This window comes from Capra hircus, chromosome 26, assembly GCF_001704415.2.
Source record: "Capra hircus breed San Clemente chromosome 26, ASM170441v1, whole genome shotgun sequence".
Classification (NCBI taxonomy): Eukaryota; Metazoa; Chordata; class Mammalia; order Artiodactyla; family Bovidae; genus Capra; species Capra hircus.
Window position 1 is genome coordinate 6,424,116 of NC_030833.1, and position 20,650 is coordinate 6,444,765.

General features: G+C 46.3%; 1 protein-coding gene and 1 pseudogene across 2 annotated transcripts in view; both read left to right on the forward strand.

Annotated features, from left to right (window-relative positions):
* The window catches only part of ADAM12 (ADAM metallopeptidase domain 12), a 394,156-nt gene that overhangs the window by 282,438 nt on the left and 91,068 nt on the right, over nt 1-20,650 (forward strand). For both annotated transcript variants that reach the window (XR_001917324.1, XM_018041560.1), the window contains exons 7-10: nt 4,304-4,369; nt 5,496-5,567; nt 14,440-14,609; nt 18,816-18,900. Coding sequence is in view for 1 of the 2 variants with exons in the window: in XM_018041560.1 (XP_017897049.1) it covers nt 4,304-4,369; nt 5,496-5,567; nt 14,440-14,609; nt 18,816-18,900 (393 nt within the window). In the remaining variant the exon portion in view is untranslated. The remainder of the gene's footprint in view (nt 1-4,303; nt 4,370-5,495; nt 5,568-14,439; nt 14,610-18,815; nt 18,901-20,650) is intronic.
* On the forward strand, nt 9,306-12,898 carry LOC102185627 (annotated as a pseudogene).

The window sequence follows — 20,650 nt, forward strand, 5'->3', positions numbered from 1 at the left end:
GTATGGATAATTGTGAGTCACGTGTAGAAGTCATTGCCTTCTCTAGAAGAAGCAATGTGCATTTGGTCTATTGAGTACAAATAGCACAGCCTGTCAGGGAGACCCTGTGGGGTTTCCTCAAACGCCGCCAATCTGAAACAGACCAGGGCTGTTGCTCTGGGTCTTCTAGACAGGCTGCCATCCTGGTTTACTGGAAGCCATGGTAGTGGCGGTCTTGGGGGTGGTATTAACAGTACAATGGATCATCTGTAGCGTCTAGTAATAGTTGAATATCAGGAACTAACCAGAATTGTTGGAACACTTGTTAATTAGAGCAAGCATGTTTAATTTCTTTCTACTGTAACCACATCCCTGACAGCTCAGCTGGTAAAGAATCCACCTGTAATGCAGGAGACCCCAGTTCATATCCTGGTTTGGGCGGATCCGCTGGAGAAGGGATAGGCTACCCACTCCAGTATTCTTGGGCTTCCTTGTGGCTCAGCTGGTAAAGAATCCACCTGCAATGTGGGAGACCTGGGCTCAATCCCTGGGTTGGGAAGGTCCCCTGGAGAAGGGAAAGGCTGCCCACTCAAGTATTCTGGCCTGGAGAATTCCATGTACTGAATAGTCCATGGGGTCTCAAAGAGCTGGACACGACTGAGCGACTTTCACTTTCACTTTCTTTTCATTATAACCACTCCCACCTCAATACCTCCTCTAAGAGGCCGTACCAAGTGCCCTTACTGCCTTAGTCATTGTTAAATTTTGGTGGATAACACAGCCAGCCCTGTTATTGCTTCCTTAGCCCTGAGCTCTGAGCATCTCTCAGTGAGAACCAAGGTTCCAAAATCTCCAGATGTGGATTCCTATTGAGTCTTGAATCAATTAAAGCTCTAGAAAAATAAATACTAGCTCTCACTTCTGCCACGGGCTCAATTTGGACTCAATTTCGATACTTTGCGTTTGTGCCCATTAACATTCAGTACGTCAGACTCAGTCCATTCTTCCAGCGTTTGTCTCATTTGCTCGTTGGTTCTGCAGCCTGTATATTAGCCAGCCCTCCGAGGCTGTATTCCATGCAGATGTGGTCCGGGTGCTTCATCCCCACGCAAATTGTTCGTAAGGATGGTAGAGATGACCTTTCACAGCCAAGACCAGGGCTCAGCTCATAAATACTCATTACGTGGCCTTAGAGCCAAGGCATGGAGTCTGGCTTGAGTCAACAATGAGCCTTCTTTACTAAGAAGAAGATAAATCAAACTTTTGAGTCACCGAATTTGCTAAACTTGCCGTCTTTGCAGACGGTCCAGATCCATTGTTATTTTATTGTTGTTGTTTGGTTAAAACATCCAACTTGAATCTGTTTGCCTGGCTCCATCTTTTTACTGCCTCAAACTGTCACAAGTGGTCATCTTCTCCCCCACTTCCACCATTGTCCCCCTATAATCCATTCTCCTCCCATCAGCCAGGGTGATACGTAAAGAACCTCACCTGCAAGGGAGCCCCACTGCTCTCAGACAATTAGCTTACCAGTCAGCCTCCTCGCTCTGGGCCCTGTCCTCTGTGCCCATCCTTGCCCGCATCCCATCCACGCCCTGCCCTCGCTCACTAGGCAACAGCCATCCTGCCTGCTGCTGCAACCCAAGCTCTCCCAGCCTCAGGACTTGTGCTCTTATTATCCCTCCTCCCAGATAGGTTATTTCAGGGGTCTGGCCCGTAGGAAGAGAGAGTTGCATTGAGAATTTATTGCCGCCCTAATCTCAGCGTGTTTTTTCGGACTCAAGTTGAGTTCCCAGAGCCAGAGCTCTTATTGTGAAAATATGTGGGGGCCATTCTTCCCGAGAACTTGACTGTGACAACTTTGAGAGGCCAGGGAACCGCTTCCCAGTTGAGCAAGACTCAAAGAATACATCCAACCTTGGAGCAGAAATGGTTGGGCCATTCTGAGAGGCCCATGTTCTCACCTGTTTGGGGAAGGGTGTTTGTTTCCTCAATCTCCCCCCACCTCAAATGAAAATTGCAGCAAGCAACCAGTTTCAAATGTTGCTCTGCATAGCAAACATTTTGAATATGATTTTTTAACTGGATAGCCCAGATAGGTGGGAATCATGTGGAGGTAATTTAAGCCTCTCTGTGTGTGCAGCTGGTGGAAAAGGAACCTCTGCGGCCATGAGCCGGCCACTCCCCTGTGGCTTTTTATTATTATGTGGTTAGGCGTCTCTCTGAGCTTGCAATTCTCTGCATTCATGAGAAAATGTGGACTTCTCTGAAAACTGCAGAGACAGGAAAATTGGGCTCATGTGTTTGTTTTCATTATCTGGAATTGTGTATTTTCTAAATGATGATCCAAGGCCATTTGGAACTGTCCCCTGGCTGTTCATTTCACCCCCTTGCAGTCTGAAAGGTGTAAACATCTAAGCAACCAGGGCTCTCTCCATGAGTTTTTCGATGGGAGGTTAATTTATTTTTCCTTTAATAGAGCTGTTTTTTCTTCTGTAAGATGAGTCTGTGAATGGTAAATCAGGGAATTATGGGGGGAAGAGCCTTCTGCTTTCCACCCCTCGGGAAGGAGGGACCACTTTAAGACGGTGTCTTATTTTGTGCAGACCAGTGGGCACCACTGGGGCTAGTCATTTTCCCTTTGTGAGTAAGTTGGTCACCATGAAACATGCCTACACCATGTAGTTACTAAACTGAACTTTTCTCCTGGTAATGTTAAAATATGAGAAATTTTACCTTTCCTGGTGCTTTGCTTTTCCGCCCTCCATAAGGTTTCCAGATTTCTTTGACGTGAAAGTAAAAGTGTCAGTTGCTCAGTCGTGTCCAACTCTTTGTGACGCCATGGACTGTAGCCCTCCAGGCACCTCTGTCCATGGGATTCTCCAGGCCAGAATACTGGAGTGGGCTGCCATGCCCTCCTCCAGGGGATCTTCCTGACCCAGGGATCAAGCCTGGGTCTCCTGTGTTGGCAGGCAGATTCTTTACCATGAGCCACCAGGGAAGCCCTGAGATTTCTTTAGAGATATCAAAATTCATGAATCAGCATAGCTGGGCAGCAAGGAGGAACACTGCTATGATACAAACACATTTTTCTTGTAAAAATCTGTTTGGAAGATCCTGCACTGATGGGGATTTGTTTTATAAAAGATGTTTCCCTCAGGATTATGTGACTGGAAAGCTGATTCAGAGCAGGCCTTGGTCATTTTTGCTTTTGTCTGAAAGCCTGGTTGTAACATGCAAGTTTTCAAGGTTAACCAGAATGTAGTTAACTCATAAAGCAGCGATATCAGTTATTGGGAGCCAGACCTGTTCAACCCCCATTTCCTCTGACTCCATTTTATTGCAAAAACAGAAGGCTTTATTTTTTGCTTTTAAAGTTGGCTTTTTGAGACCACCCTCCATGAATTGCTCTTTTTTTTCCCCTCCGAAAAATGCCTTTGGGATTCTCCCAGTAATTCATGGAAGAGTGTGAGTGTTTTTTGAGGAAACGTGATTAAAATGTCACCCACTTCAGAGGCTGCTTTTAATGGGGAGGGAGTTCGTGCTTGGGCCGTCTGCCTCTTCTTCAGCCCTATCGCTTGATAAACAAGGTCTTTATTCTTCTCAGCTATTGCACTCTTACCAAATCACTTTTCTCTAGTGGCATATTTCAGCCTTTATTTTCTTTCTGTTCTGTTTCTTTTATTCCTTTCTGGTTTTCCTCCTAAGACCTCCTTCTTGCCTGGCTCACTTGTTCCCCATTCTTCCTTTGCATCTAACCAGATTTTTCAATGATCAGCCACAAGAAATCAGCCTTCTGGCCTAGACTTCTCAGTTTTCCCCCAGAAGGGCAGTTCCAGCTTAAAATACATTCTCCTCCGATTTTGTGACATGAGCAAAGCGTTTCTCCTCTGCTTTTCTCACGTCACAAAACCGGACCACAAAGGCAAAGGGGACACCCGTGAAACCCTGAATCCCATTAATTTCTACAGTGGTCTTGATGGCCTTGGGCTTCTGCCCCAGAGTTATTTGTTTATGTGTGTGTTTTGTTCAATGGTGATTTCAACTCTGATCCTAAAATCAGTGATCCAGGGCAAAGGTTAGATTCCTTTATAGGGACTTCCCAGATGGGAATGGAAACTGATGGCTCATGTTGAGATGGTTTTACAGAAGTCATTGGGGTCAGAGGTGAACTCCTAGGTGGAACAGAGGTGTGGGAGCCAGTGTTGTTGGTAGGGGTGGGGTGTCCTTTTAGTTCCGACGCTTCCGTCGAGAGATAGTGACAGTGTTCTGAAAGCCCCAGAGAGACCATCAGGGAAATTAAATCCATGTTTACTTTTGGCAGCAAAAAAGAGAGACCCTCAAGATGACCAAGTACGTGGAGCTCGTTATCGTCGCCGATAACCGAGAGGTAAGAACTTTTTGAAATTTCTTGGTTGATTTAAAAAAAAAAAAAAAAAACAGCCACCTCAGGGAAAAGAAAACATTTAACAAATTATTACATGCTTTAGTTAACCTCATTTTCTATGAGGCCTTAAGAGCATTGTGAACAACCCATGGGAAAACATGGCTCCCTGATCTTATAAGGTATAAAACATTAAAAATGTATCTGCTATTACAAAATATTAGCAAGGACTGCAGAAAAGAATATTAGCAACGACTACAGAGCTGCCATGGTAGCTAAGCTCTCCAAACAGGGAGAATTATTTGTGGGAAATAGCAGATGGTTTTAGAATGTATTCTAAAACACTTTGGGGAAAAGTTTAGTTTAAAAAATTTCCAGTATGTTCTAAACCAAAATTAATGAATGAATGAAGGCTATAGAAACACAGCAGAAAAAATCCTACCTTCTGAAGTAAGGCTTTATCCCGTGCTAGTTTTTTTCTTTAAATTAATTTTTAATTTTTAATTAGCTCTTTTTATTTTTTAGATTATCTCCTCTGTGTTCATTTCTTGCCACTACTACTTATCATGAATTAGGTGACATTTTCTCCCAAGCTGGCTCAACACATATGAATGAAACAGATTTGACAATTTCTCAGGAAACTGTTCCCAGTCTAGAAGGTCAGATTAAAGAGGAGAAGGGGGAATTTATTAACTTTTATCCATTCTCTGTATTGTTTGACTTGCTGCCATGAGCTTCTATTACTTTCACTCTTTAATTTTTAAAAACAAATATAAAAGAAATTTCGGAGGAAGTTCAAATCAAGTCGATGATATGAAGAATGGCTTTGGGCTGCTTTCTGGTTGTCTGTTTTCTCTTTGCCAAAACATGTCACTGCCTCCATCATTTATGAGGCTGGAAAAAATCACAAAAGTTACTGTCTTATGAGCACTTGGCTTGGGTGAATTTCAGGGAGTTTCAGAAAGTCCCTGGACAGGGAAATTACTCGGCAGAATGGGAGCTCACTTCACCATAAACCAGGGAGGGCCCTAGGGGGTTGCAAAGCCCAAGACTTCACATTTCCAGGAGCTGAGAAGATGAGATTTGATTGATGGTCTTACCGTTATTAATGCTGACATTTAAAATTATTAAGTTTCAGAGGCAAGGAAAAGACCTGGAAAAAGTCAAGCAGCGATTAATAGAGATCGCTAATCACGTTGACAAGGTAAGTTCTTTGGGGGTAATTAAATCACTCACATCGTGTAAACGTTTGGGAATGAGGTGGAGGGAATGAAACACACCCCATCTGACTTCGGAAGGCTGGCTTCTGCCTCTGGTACCCGACTTTCCCTTCCTCTGAAGACCCCCAGGGCTTGGAATAGCTGTAGGAGATGCCCCCACGCTGTCTGGACCGTGGTGGCCTTGGGATCCATCTCCTCCCATCCTGGTCTCCCCAGCTGGATCCTGAACCAGATGGCACATGTGACCCTCTTGAAAGCGCCCAGCGGGCCTATCCCCAGGTCTCCCTGGGCAGATCCCACAGCCGCCTGAGGGTTGGCTCTCGTCGATACGGAACCTACGGGCTTCACAGTCCTGGGATGTGGCAGTTGGCTTTCGGCTCAACCTGCTGCTGGAAAATTCTTCACCATGAACTCGGGAGGGAACTCACCTTTGCAAAGGTGACTTTAGAGTTGGACGAGATCCTGAAAGTCTGGTCTGGGCCAGGTGTATTTGCTCACCAACACTCCTTCCATGAGCTGTTCACAAGGTGAAACCACGTGTGCCAGCTGCCTTTAGCAACACACTCTGAGACAGAGCGTCGGCTCATTGGTGCTAAGGGCTTTCAGCCCAGAGCCGCTCGAGTTGCCCAGAAGCTTTCAAAGGCCTTGCTTTCAAAGGAGGGGTGGGGCTGGACATCAGGCTTCGTAGGCTCCCAGGTGGCTCTCATGTGCTACGTGGCTGGCAACCCCTGTCTGAACACGACCATTATTCTCAGCAGCAAGTCTGTCTCCCGCCTCTGAGCACAGTGGGTACCAGAAAGTGGCCCCGGCTCGTCACTGAAGCTCTCCTGGCGGGGATTCTCTGAAATGCTCACAGTTTATGCGTAGCAGTTTGAAGATGCTTCACAGTAGCTATGTTTCCAAGCAATCTTATTATATTCAAATTGACTTTTCAAAGTTTTCTGCAAAGATGAAAGCAAAAGCCCTTCTAGAAATCCAACTCTGTTCTACTAGGCCTTATGGGCAGAACCGAGCACTGTGCATCAGGAATCCAGAATGCATCAGATGGGGTCCATCTGCTCAGGGAGGTCACAGCTTTGTAGGGAAGCAGACCCATAAGCCACTTGGTGTGGTTGGGCATGATGGGAACTGGGTGGATGCTGTCAATCAAGTGCTGTGGGGGTGCAGAAGAGAACTGCTTACATCTTCCTGGAGGTCAGGGAGGCTTCGCAGCAAAGCGATTTTGGAAAAGTGAGTACCGTTTCACCAGGAGCACTCAGCTGGCTTGCCCCCCATGCATCTGGACACGGGAGTAACTCCGTCTACCTAAGCGGTAGGGGGTGTGTGTGCACACAAGCACATGCGTGAGTGCACATGTGTGTGCGTGCATGTGACAGATGGATGTATGTGCATGACAGTTAGGGCAGGAGGAGATGGAGCTGCGGGGGACTCACTGGTCAGCCCTGGGTGCTCTGCGAAGCCATCTCGACTCTACCAGGATTTTATTCTGCTGTCAGTGGAAAGCCAGGAGAATGTTTTTAAGCAGAGCAGACGCACAGGGTCATACACAGCGATGCCTGCAGTTAGAGTGGAGGATGGGGTCACCAGGGTCAAAGAGGGCTGGTGGGCTTCTGTTGAATAGAAATCATGAAGAGCTGACCTGGGTCTGGGGAAGTGGGGATTCACAGACACTTGAAGGAGGGGTGCCTGATAAGTGTACTGAGAAATTTCTACATGCCAGGGTCACAGTGCTTTGCAGACACCTCCAGGTAGACACCAGTATTCCCATTTTTATAGCAGAGGAAGCTGAGGTTTGCAGAGGCTGGTTAAGTAATCAGCACATGTTCAAGCAGCATGAAAAGGCAGGACCAGGGGTGAGCCCTGGTCTCTGTGACCCCCCTCTGCAGGAGTTTTTGGCCTTGTCTCTACCCACTTTTTGTGGATACCAGCCTGCCCTGACCAGGCAGAAGCAGAGGCTGAGAAGAGCTGGGGTCCAAATGAGCACAAGTTTAGGACGAGAGGTGGGCGAGGCTTCGTGCCCAAAGAAGCAAGAACAGGGGTCTCCTGGGATACTCTGAACAGTCGAAGATAAGGGCTTGGTGCTCAGAGAGTGGCTATAGCTGGCAGGAACTTTCCAAAACCAGGAAGAACACAGATGGCTGTTGGCATCCTGGGATCATGGGATAATACCATCTGCACCCACAAGAACTTTTAGGCAGGTCAGACTGCCAGGCAGGCCATGCTTGTGGATGTATTTTGAATAACTCATTTTTGAAAATTTACCCGATCCCCAAGTAAAGTGGATGTAGGAGAATTTTTGTAGATGGCCAGTCCTTCTGGCAGGGAGGGAAGGATGGATCCCAGAGGTTATGCCAGAGACCAGAGGAGTCAGAACTCTCCACCATGACCCATCCATCTTGGGGTGGCCCTGCACAACGTGACTCACAGCTTCACACTTTGGCCACCTGATGTGAAGAGCTGACTCATTGGAAAAGACCCTGCTGCTGGGAATGATTGAGGGCAAGAGGAGAAGAGGGTGGCAGAAGATGAGATGGTTGGATAGCATCACTGACTCAGTGGACGTGAGTTTGAGCAAACTCCAGGAGATAGTGAAGGACAGGGAAGCCTGGTGTGCTCTGCAGTCCATGGGGTCACAAAGAGTCGGCCACAACTTAGAGAATGAACAACAATAGGAGTCAGACCTGGTTCTGGCCCGGCCTGCACGTGAGAGTCTCCTCTCAAGGTTTGTTTGTTTACGTGAATGTGCGTCTGTATCTTTGCTTTTAAAATGCTGATTCCAAGTCTCAGTCCAGGGACTCTGGTTTGATTGGCCTGGGTGGGGCCTCGGGTGAGTACATTCCAGACGCTTCCAATGAGGCAGGACCAAGAAACAAAGAATTCAAGAACTTCTTAAGCCTTGGAAGTAAACAGAAACCATGAACAATATTAAACTTGAGCCGGTAATGGCTGAAATCCTGTTTTAAAGTGATATGCTTGGTCTTCCATATTTGTATTTCTTTACATACTATTCTGTATTATTTCTTCCTTCAGTTTGCAGAAGCAGGAATGAGCAACTGGGGGGTTGTTAATAACCTGCCCTGGTATTTAGAAAACCACATATCTGAGAAAAGTCCTGACAAACTCAGGGGCGTTAACCAGCATGACTGTTCTTGTGTTTCCAGCAAGCAGAGAGCTGAATCACTGAGCACACAAATGTGTCTGTCCCCAGCAGACCCTGAAGACCCCCGGGGTAACCCAGGCTCCATCGGATGCTCTGTGCACCCAAGCCTGCTGACTGATGGGCTCTGGGCTGTAGCGAGTGTTCCAAATGTAGTTTTGCAACTACAAGTGGGAGCATCTTGGCTTAAAAAAACAATGACTGTTCCAGTGGCAACTTCCTCATTTGCAGAAATCTTGGCTCTTCTTAGCTATTCTTAAGTAATAACTACTTGGCTGGCTGTGTTGGCTCAAAGGGAATAGGGGAAGGACATCCCAGACCGAGAGTCCGAGAAGTGATTTAGGGACAGAGGTGACATTCAGAACAACTCAGGCGGTTCCCCTGACTTGGAACGCGGAAAACGTGTCTGGTCCTTGAACTGGCAGACACACCTCTTACCTGGGAAGGAAGACATTCCCCAGGCCCCAGTTACACCGCGGGGCGGGGCCAGTGGGCTGTGTGGCTGCCAGATGATGTCATCGCCCCCTTTGCCTCTCCCTCCTGTCTGTCCTACTTCTTTCTCATGATGACGTTAGCACCAACTGCCTGTCTGTGCCGGCTGCACCTCTATGCCCTACTGAAGGACCGGCTCATCTTGCATGAATTTAATTTCAGGTATTTTCCCCTACTGTGAGTCCTCATCCCTGCCCCTCCCAGGCTGGTTGCCTGCAGGATGCACGTCCCTGTGGTGGAGCCCGGTGCACCACCCTGTAATCCTACCCGTGTGTTCTCAGATCTACTTCTCGAAAGCCTTCTTGGGGCCGTCAAGTCCAGCATCCCCTGAACTTCCTGTCTGCACCCTTCTGGGCAGTTCGGTGGATTCGATTTTCCTGTAATAATGGCTAGGAGTCCCCTGCCTCGAGCGTCTGGCTGTCCCCTGAGCATTTGAGAGTCAAGGTCAAGGGTATCCTAAAGCTTGTCCCTGGTGCCAGTGCCAAGTTGAGCGTTCAGCCAGAGCCAAGCAGGTGCTTGTCGCTGCTGTGTTAATGGGTGAATCGATTTAGCTGGTCTTGGACCATGGCCACGTACATCCTGGGATTCACAGTCCAGGCAGGCAACTGCTACACTCTGCATGTGCTTCCTGCTGGGCCTGGGGTCACAGTGGGTCATCCTGGAAGGGAGTCTGAGCACTCCGCTTTACCTGGCTAGGTTACTGAGCGGTTTTTAAAACCTGGGCACCAGCCTGCCTGTGTTTAAACTCCCAGCTATGCCAGTCACGGCTGGAGTAGTTCAGCTCCTCCGTGTCTCAACTTCCTTGACAGTAACATGGAAACAATAGTTCTTAACTCACAGAGTGCTGTGAGGTCTACGAGAGCACATGGAAAGCTTTTGGCACCATGCCTAGGGCATAGGGAATGCTCATAAGTGTTAGCTCTGACCATTATTATTAGGAAGAACCAATGGGAAGCCACCCGCAGTCTGGGAAGTGCATCCCAACAGGCACCTAAGGGATTCTGTGTGAAGACACGATGTAGGTTCAGCATGTGTGACAGTTCACCAGCAGCACCAGTTTTAGAGAGGAGGGGCTCTATTATATGCTTCTAGATACGGAATTTGTTCAAAGGATGTAATCTGAGGGGACTAATAGCTGGAACATTTTTTGGCATTGCCCTTCTTTGGGATTGGAATGAAAACAGACCTTTTCTAGTCCTGTGGCCACTGCTGAGCTTTCCAAATTTGCTGATATATTGAGTTCAGCACTTTAACAGCATCATCTTTTTAGAATTTAAATTGATGCTTTTGAATTGTTGATGCTGGAGAAGACTCTTGAGAGTCCCTTGGACAGCAAGATCAAACCAGTCAATCCTAAAGGAAATCAGTCCTGAATATTCATTGGAAGGATTGATGCTGAAGCTGAAGCTCCAATGCTTTGGCCACCTGATTTGAAGAGCTGACTTACTGGAAAAGACCCTGATGCTGGGAAAGATTGAAAGCAAAAGGAGAAGGGGGCGGCAGAGAATGAGGTGGTCAGATAGCATCACTGACTCAGTGGACATGAATTTGAGCAAACTCTGGGAAACAGTGGAGGATAGGGAGGCCTGGCATGCTGCAGCCCATGGGGTCACGAAGAGTGAGACAAGTGACTGGATAGCAACAACAATAGATGAAACCTGCAACCCATCACTACTATGAAAAGATCCCTATTAGACAGCCCCAGAGCTAACTCTGAGAAAGAGTGATAGCTGGACCTTGACAGACCTTAGCGACCACTTCCGTACGACACTCTCCAGAGGCAAGCAAAGTGTCCCCTGCATGGATGACAGCCCTACAGCCTACACGGGCACGTGACCCTGAGGATGTCTCATGGCAGGCTGGTGTGGACATGGGTGACTGGATGTCCTGTGTTTCTGCCTTCTGATCTCCGTTTCATTTGCCTGTAACGCAGCTGAAAGTGTAAGCTCTCCAGCAAAGTGCAGCAGCCAGGCACATGTGCGCAGAGTTCCCAAGGAGGCCAGGAACTTAATTTTTCCTGGGAAGCCTAGGCTGGGAGCTTGCAAGTGGATACCACAGGCCAAGCAACTCTTGATTAAAAACAAGCTGTTGGGCAGCATTTGGGTTGTATAATTGTCTCATTAACTTATTAATGTAATGCCCATAATTGTTATCTGCTTGAAACCAAGTTAGACCACTGCGATCCGTTTATACTCTATGATGTAGTTTGTGCTTCAGCCACATTCTTCTCCTAACCTAATGCTCACCAGATGACTGGTGGGGAGGGGGGGTGGATGAAGATCAGCAAGGGAAAAGATGAGCCTGCCTCTCATGGGTCAGAACCTGGGGTCAGCGCTCAGCCTCGTGGAGTTTATGGCCCTTGAGCTCAGCACGTTGGAATGGGGCTTAACTATCAGATGCGGTACTTCTGTGATTTTTGTTCCTTATTGGCTCAGAGGCTTCCAGCAACTAAGAATAGGACATGCTCCTTTCTGGAGCTTAACTTCGACTGCCATCACCAGCCACCTCTTTCTCCTTGGCTACCTGGAGTACAGCCAGCCAAGTGATTCCCATGTCCTGACCCCCTGGACCGCTGAGCACAGAGCCACCTCTGTGTCTGTGTGATGCTCAGAGGAGTAGCAAGGCAGCTGTGGACCATGGGATATTCTTACCTCTTCTGTGACTGCTGTGTGTGCCGACTCCTTGAGACCCCAGGGACGATAGCCCGCCAGGCTCCTCTGTCCATGGAATTCTCCAGGCCAGAATGCTGGAGTGGGTTGCCTTTCCCTTCTCCAGGGGACCTTCCCAACCCAGGGATTGAACTCAGGTCTCCCACATTGCAGGCAGATTCTTTACCAGCTGAGCCACAAGGGAAGTGGGTAGCCTAAGGGAGTGGGTAGCCTAACCTTGGGTAGCCTAAGGAAGTGGGTAGCCACAAGGGAGTGGGTAGCCTAACCTTTCTCCAGCAGATCTTCCCGACCCAGGAGTAGAACCAGGATCTCCTGCATTGCAGGTGGATTCTTTACCAACTGACCTATTAGGGAAGCCCACTTTCTACAAGGTCATTCCTAAAAGCAAGTTCATCTTGGTGAAGTTTGACACCCAGTCCCCCTAGGGTGAGAGGCAGGATGAGTTCAAGCGTCTGGCTGAAAACTCAGCTTCCAGTGATGATCTCCTGGTGGCAGAGGTGGGGATCTCAGATGATGGTGCAAAGGGGTGAATATGGAGCTAAGTGAGCAATACACGCTGGACAAAGGGAACTACCCAGTCTCCTACCTCTTACCTCTTCCGGGATAGGGACATTGAAAACCCAGTCCTGTATAGTGGGGCAGTTAAGGTTGGAGCCATCCAGTGCTGGCTGAAGGGACATGGGCTCTACCTAGGAATGCCTGGTTGCCTGCCTGCATATGACACCTTTGCTGGGGGGTTCATTGGAGCCTACCAGTCCCTCTTGAAGCAGGGGCAGGACAACTGGTCAGTGTGAAGGAGACTCACAGGAAGTGGCCCAAGCAGTACCTTAAGATCATGAGAAAGATCGTGGACCGAGGAGAGGATTTCCCAGCATCAGAGCAGATCACCAAGCTGGTTGAGAAGAACAAGACAAGCGATGGGAAGAAGGAAAAACTCCAGAAGAGCTTCAACATTTTGACTGCCTTCCAGAAGAAGGCAGGAGAAGAAGGAGCTTGAGAAGGCACTCCAGGCTTTTCCAGGGTATGGTGGGGTGGGGAGGGGCAAGTTACCTTCCGGCTGTGAAACCTCCTGGGATGTAAGTGAGTGGTAGGAAAAGTGGCAGGAAACCAGAAATCTGAGCGTGTGCGGATATGGACGCTGGTGTGACCGTGCTTGGAATGTCTCTGTTCCAAGCCAGTCAGGGATAGCTGGAACGCTTAGATGGCTTGGAAAATACCCCCTCAGAAGGAACTGATGCTATAAAGAAGAGTGTACTGCCCAGGTTCTTGACAGGTGTGATTCTGATCCAATTAAAGTTTCAGTGTTTTCATTAAAAGAAAAAAAAAAAAAAAGAATGCTGGAGTGGGTTGACATTTCCTCCTCCAGGGGATCTTCCTGGCCCAGGGATTGAACCTGCATCTCTTGTGTCTCCTGAATTGGCAGGTGGATTCTTTGCCCCTGCGCCACCTGGGAAGGCCCCACTCTGACCCCTCATCCTGCACCAATAAGCTCATCTGGCTCAAAACTCTCCCTTAGCCATTCGAACAGTTGTCCTGCCTGCTTCTGACCCACGATGACCTGTTTGCGGAGAACGGGCTGTCGGTTGAAGTCAGGACACAGAAAGATGGGGGATGGAAAAGCAAGACGATGTGATTTGTGTGCCAGAAGGAATGAGGAATTTCCTGTACCCGATCTTTCCCATGAGAGGGTGTTGGTGAACTAAAGTCTGACCTGTGGGAAAAAAATGGTCCTCAAAGTTCCTGAAGAAGAATTCTGTGTCTGCCTTTATCATCCTGAAAGATATTGATCTGTTCATTTAATTAAAACCTACTAGGTCGTTTACAGGTCACAGAATATGATAGCGTCGGCCAAGTCTGAGTCTTTGCTGAGAACAATACATTTTCCGTAACTCACAGGTAGAACATTTTGCTTAAAGGGAACACATTACTGCGCTTGGCAGAGTGTCTCAACGATCCTAACTCACTTACTGTTTTTCTTGCAGTAGATATGAGCTAGCTATCTTTAGCTATAATGTAACTACATTACATTAGCGATAACACATTGTGTGCCCATTTCTAATCATCAATGAATCGGTTGAAATGTACGCTTCCCTACATAAGGTGTGCATGTTCAGTTGTGTCCAATTCTTTGCGACCCCATGGACTGTAGCCTACAAGACTCCTCTGTCCATGGGATTTCCCAGGCAAGAATACTGGAGTGGGGTGCCACGCCTTCCTCCAGGGGATCTTCCCGACCCAGGGAGCAAAATCAAGTCTCTTGTGTCTCCTGCAGTGGCAGGCAGGTTCTTTACTACTGTGCCACCTCAGAGACATAAAGAAGGCTGGTTAGCATCTAATTAGTCCACCCCACTTGAGAACCCAGTTAGCACGTCACTTTGCATCAGTCACTGAAAATATTGCTTCAACCCTAATGCCATGGGAACGAGGGAACACAGAGAGAGTTTTCACATCACATCAACGAGGTTCAGAAATCGCACGTGGCCTTGCACGTTCTCGTTAAGGTGACCCCCAGGGATACCTGTCTTCTGTCGCCCTCAGTTTTACCGACCACTGAACATTCGAATCGTGTTGGTGGGCGTGGAGGTGTGGAATGATATTGACAAATGCTCCATAAGTCAGGACCCGTTCACGAGCCTGCATGAGTTTCTGGACTGGAGAAAGATGAAGCTTCTGCCTCGCAAATCCCATGACAACGCACAGCTCATCAGGTAAGGCGTCTGCTGTCTCTCCTTCGCCTAAGATCAAAGGGTGCCCCAGCACACCTGCCCTCCTCTTAGCCTCCCCTGACAGGCAGTGAAGCTGCACCTGTTCTTCAGAACACCCTCGCTGGACCAGGCCCAAAGGGGGCTTCTCAGCCCCTACTGACTGGAGGGAGGCCATCTCAGTTGAAACTGGGGGCTGCTGAAAAAGTCTTTCTTTGCATACCCTGGGAAACGTATCCCTCAAGCAGATGTCTTATTTCGTTCTAATACCTGGTCATTTACTCTATGCAACTTTTTCTAGGCTTTGTTTTTTTTGTGGGAGGGCGGGGGAATGTGCACCGCAGGGCTTATGGCATTTTAGTTCCCTGACTAGGGATCGAACCTGCTCCCTCTGCAGTGGAAGTATGCAGAGTCTTAACCACTGGACCACCAAGAAAGTCACAAGTATATATATATATATATAACTGGGGGCTTCCTTCACAGCTCAGTTGGTAAAGAATCTGCCTGCAGTGCAGAAGACCCAGATTTGAACCCTGGGTTGGGAAGATCCCCTGGAGAAGGAAAAGGTAACCCACTCCAGTATTCTTGCCTGGAGAATCCCATGGACAGAGGAGCCTGGAAGGCTACAGTCTATGGAGTCGGAAGAGTGGGACACCACTTAGCTACTAAACCACCACCAACATTTTGATATTCATAAATACTTTGCTTTTTTAATGTTTTTCTCTCATATTTTTACTTACTTCATCATTGATCTCTTCATTTCTTTGCTTTTTTATTTTTTATTTTATATTGGAGTATAGTTGGTTAACAATGTTGTATTAGTTTCAACTATACAGCAAAGTAATTCAGTTATAGATAAGAGAAAGAGAAAGAAAGAGAAGTCGCTCAGTCGTGTCCGACTCGTTGCGACCCTATGGACTATAGCCCACCAGGCTCCTCCATCCATGGGATTTTCCAGGCAAGAGTGACAGATATACATGTATCTATTCCATTTCAAATTCTTTTCCCATTTAGGTTATTACAGAGTATAGAGCAGAGCCCTTGCTGGTTATCTATTTTATAATAAATCCAGTGGTGTGTATATGTCAACCTCAAACTCCCAATTTATCTCTCCCTCTAGGCTTAGTCTTGATATAAAGTTGTCCTGAGTAGTATGTTTTTAAAAAGCTCATTTTCTGCCATTATTAGTGAAAAATATTTATGCACGATCTGAAGACAGTGCAGTGCTCCTATTGGCTGCCTGAAGAAAGGAAACTTTTATTGCTCCTCCCGTTTGGTTGTTTCTCTTGGTTTTCTAGATCAGAGGATACCAGTAGTGTCGAAGATAAACCTTGCATTCTATTATTTAACCAGTATGTATTGAGCACAAATTAGGAACAAAACGTCTTTTCGGGGCTTCAAACGTAACAGTGATGTACACAGTAAACCTCCCTGCTCTTGGGACTCTCCAGTCGACAGGGAAAAGTGAAAGTGCCAGCCACTCAGCAGTGTCCAGCTCTCTGTGACACCCTGGGCCCACTGGGCTCCTCTGTCCAAGCAATTCTCCAGGCAAGAATCCTATAGTGGATTTCCATTCCCTTCTCCAGGGGATCTTCCTGACCCAGGGATCGGACCCAGGTCTTCTGCATTGCAGGCGGATTCTTTATCATCTGAGCCACCAGGGAAGCCCCTCCTGGGAGGAAATGATAATAAACAAGGATATTTCAGAGCGTGATAAGTACCATGAAGAGGAGAAAATAAGGCAAAGCATGCCTATAGCGTAGTACATTGGTAACATATTACAGACTCCTTTATATCAAGCAAAAAGCATCATAATCTAAGATTGTGTGGAGTAGGTTTTTTTCCTAAACTGAAGAACTTTTTATTAAAATTGTTAAACAACTGATACCATTCTGTTTTGAGTGTGTACTTATTTGTCTGCTGGTGCCCGGTCTTAGGCGTGCAGGACCTAGTTCCCTAACCAGGGACCGAACCCGAGCCCCCTGCCTTGGGACCATGGGGTCTTAGCCGCTGGACCACCAGGGAAGTCCCGGTTTATGGGACTCTGGTCTCATGTAGCTCACGTCACTGAATTGAAAGCTTTGGGGCCAGAGACACTTTCCTGTCGCACACATTGGGTCTAGTGTACTGAACATTTATAGGGAGTTGAAAAGCAGCCCTACTCTATGCTCACTTTAGAAAAGGCCTTCGTCTGAACTGAGGTTGTTGGCATTCCCCGATAATTGACTTTGGCCATTTCTCAGGGTTGTTTTCCCGCCCCCCACCCCTGGATATTTGCGGTGGCCGCATATTTTATGCATTGATTAATCCCGAACTACTAAACGTAGAGTCAGAGTGTTTTGTTTTGATTTGTTCCCCCAAATGGAGCCTGTCCAATTTGAACATCTGGAAATAAATTAGCCTCTTATATAACTTTGCTATTTATATATATGTTTAATTGTATCTGTTAAAATGGTCTATACAGATGTAAACATAAAGCTGCGGTCCCTACGGCTGTACACAGGAGTGTAACAGGATGGCTGGCTGGATGGATGGAGAGATGAATGACTGGATACATACATACAGAGATGAAGTTTTATTTTGCCAATTGAGCACTGCCAAAATGTATAACTTTTCAAATAATGTGTATAGTATCTGTATGTGTACATGGCCAAGAAAACGTGGCCATTTATTTGTTTCGTTTAAAAGAGATTCAGCAGATACAATGTTTGATTTTTTTTTTTTTTTTTCTGGAATGGGGCAGAATGGAGCAGAAAATGGGGCGGGAGACAGAAAGAAGGTATGGAGGATTGTGGTGGGGCGTATCTTTATTAAACAGGCAACATTGTTATTTTAGGGTTCCCGGATAAAATACAGGATATTCTATTGAATTTGAATTTCAGGTAAACAAGGAATAATTTTATTTTTTAACTTTTTATTTTGTATTGGGGGATAGCCAGTTAACAACGGTGTGAACAGCAAAGGGACTCAGCCATACATATACAGGTATCCATTCTCCCCCAAACTCTGCTCCCATCCAGGCTGCCACATAACGCTGGACAGAGTTCCATGTGCTATACAGAAATTCCTTGTTGGTGACCTATTTTAAATATAGCAGTGGGTACATATCCATCCCAAACTTCCTAACTATCCCGAGACCCCTTCCTTCCCTCCATAAGGTTTTTCTCTAAGTCTGTGGGTCTCTTTCTGGTTTGTAAGCAAATTCATTTGTGTCATTTGTTATCAGACTTCACAGATAAGAGATGTCATACTATATTTCTCCTCTGACTTACTTCTCTCAGTATGACAGTCTCTAGGCCCATCATGTTGCTGCAGATGGCATCATTTCGTTCTTTCTAGTGGCTGAGTAATACTCCCCTGTATACGTGGACCGCATCTTTATCCATTCTTCTGTCAATGGATGCTGAGGTTGCTTCCAAACCTCAACTATTCAATTTTTAATTTTTAATGTACTAGGTTAGAATTAATAGCATTGCACTAAACAGGCCTTGATGTCATTGCTTATTGACTAAGATTCCATGTGGGGAAAACCTTCTCCAAAGCCATGAAGTCTCCTTCCAGAAGCTTCCTCCTAGGTGCTAAGGCTTTGTGGGTGCTTCTGCACTCACTTCTGAGAGTCAATCATTTTTCTGCTGTTTTTATTTTTGCAAGCCATATTAGCAGGACATTTTGGAAAAGTTTGGGTTTCTGGCCTAATTGTGACCCAGTAATGTTACCCAGGAAAGTAACAGCAGCTGAGAATCACGTTAAGCATCTAATGCATTTCATTTGTTAATAGTGATTCTCTCTCTCTCTCTCTCTCCATGACTCTTTTCAGCCCTAGCATCAGCAGATACTGTTTAAAAGGAGCACCCTGCCCCCAGTTCACTAGGAGACAGACAGATTACAAATTATAAATATACAAGTCATGACTGGTTGTTGCCCCGAGTCTTAGAAACAGAAATCTTAAAGGATTATGGGATGATGATGCAATTGGAACACACATTTTTAGAAAAACCAATGATAAAAAGCACCTACAAACATACTCTCATGCAACTATTTCCATCTCTTTTAAATTGGAATATAGTTGATTTCAAACATTGTGTTAGTTGGAATCTTTATATACGATTTTGCAGTTTTTCTGCTTTTGGAATGCAGGAATATCCAGCAGAATTTCCAATATTAGAAAGCTTCTCTATATTGACTTAAGAGAGTCCTTTCTTTTATTCCTAGTGGAGTTTATTTCCAAGGGACCACCATCGGCATGGCACCCATCATGAGTATGTGCACAGCAGAACAGTCCGGGGGAATCGTCATGGTAAGCCGGGGGCATGGAGAAGCCGACAGCAATGTCTAGACCTAATTCTCCTGACGATTTTTCAGGAAATTTATCAGACTTTGTAAAATTAGATCCTTTTTCTTTAATGCTCCTTGGATATCATTGCTGTTCAGTCACTAAGTCATGTCTGATTCTTTGTGACCCGTGGACTACAGCATGCCAGGCTTCCCTGTCCTTCACTGTCTCCTGGAGTTTGCTCAAGTTCCTGTCCGTTGAGTCAATGATGCCATTTAACCATCTCATCCTCTGCTGCCCTCTTCTCCTTTGGCTTTCATTCTTTCGCAGCATCAGGATCTTTTCCAAGGAGTTGGCTTAGATATATTTCCACCCTGTTTCTGCTTATGATCTTCCCTACCCAGCAGTATTCTAGGGACTGTTTAAAAAAACACACCAAGATGCACATAGGAGAGGTGTGTAAAAGTAGTTGAGTAGAAGCCATTCTACACCTTTTATGGAGGAAAAGTTCAAGTGGGATTTTGGTCCAACTGCCTCCAGCCAAGAAATCCTCCCAGTGCTGGGATGAGCCAGGGCACTGGGGTTGCCCTCATCACTTAGCTTCTGGGATGGACTGTGGTCTCACCAGATATTACCGTTAGAATGGTTTTCTGATGGTTCTGCTTCCAGACCCAATAGCCAAAAGTCTGAGGTTTTTAACTGTTTACCGCTGCAAATGCTTGACATACCTCCTCACCAGGGTCTAATTTGTCTTTATACTAACCTTATTCTTGGAAGGCAGAGACCTAGGTTTATTGCTTTACAAGGATCACTTTGTCATATAAGAGCTATATATGTTTGTAAAAGGAAATAAAATGGGTAGACTATCTGGGACTTGTTCCTTCCAAATGTAATGGAGATAACTTTGATGGGCTCCCCTCTATCAGGTAACTAAAGGGAAGACTCATCCCATGTGGTTTCAGTCCGTGATGGAACAATGCGGTGTCCCCTTCGCACCAGCCCTCAGACAGGGAGTGTCCTCCAAGACCATCCCACCCCCTCTGTTAAACAAACAGAGCCTTGCCCTTCCAAGAAACCATGAGTTCCTCCACATTTTTCAAACAGAACATTTGTGAATATTTGATTGTATTAAAGGGCTGAAGGAGAAATATTCTGCTGACTTCTATTTGCTCTTCACGTTCTGCCCACCCTAATCTTCTTAGTGAATATCTGCATGGAACATTTTCCTCTTCTCTGGGTGGTGTGGGTAATTAACATAAACACGCACCGAATGTGTAGGCTGGGAAGGCTCTACGGAGGGGTTGCCCCTCCCAGTGGACTTCTGGCTTAAACGGTTCGCCCTCTGGTTTTCTTTGAACCTGGAGGTCCCTGGAAAGTTTGTTTTTTGTTGGTGCCAGGTTCATTTCAAGTCAGATCCCAACTGTATTTTTAACAGAGTAGCCTGTAAAGTTTTAAGAGGGAATCATTTTCTCTTTCATGGTTCCATGGCCAGTGGCTACTGACTTTGCCACTTAAAATTTGGCATAAATATTTTTTAGGGCTGAAACTGAATTCCTTATAAGCATGGCAGCTCTGCAGCTGTGGCGTGTTTAAACATTCTTATGACCGATCTGATCGCATAAAGAGGCTTTTTAAAGTTCACATCCTTTATTCCATTTACACGCAAGCATTTGATCAAGATTCCTTCTTTGAAAGCAGGCAGGGAAGACTATTTAAAACAGATGAAAATAAATGTGGGAAACAGAAGCAGATAAATATACTGCATCAGAAATCA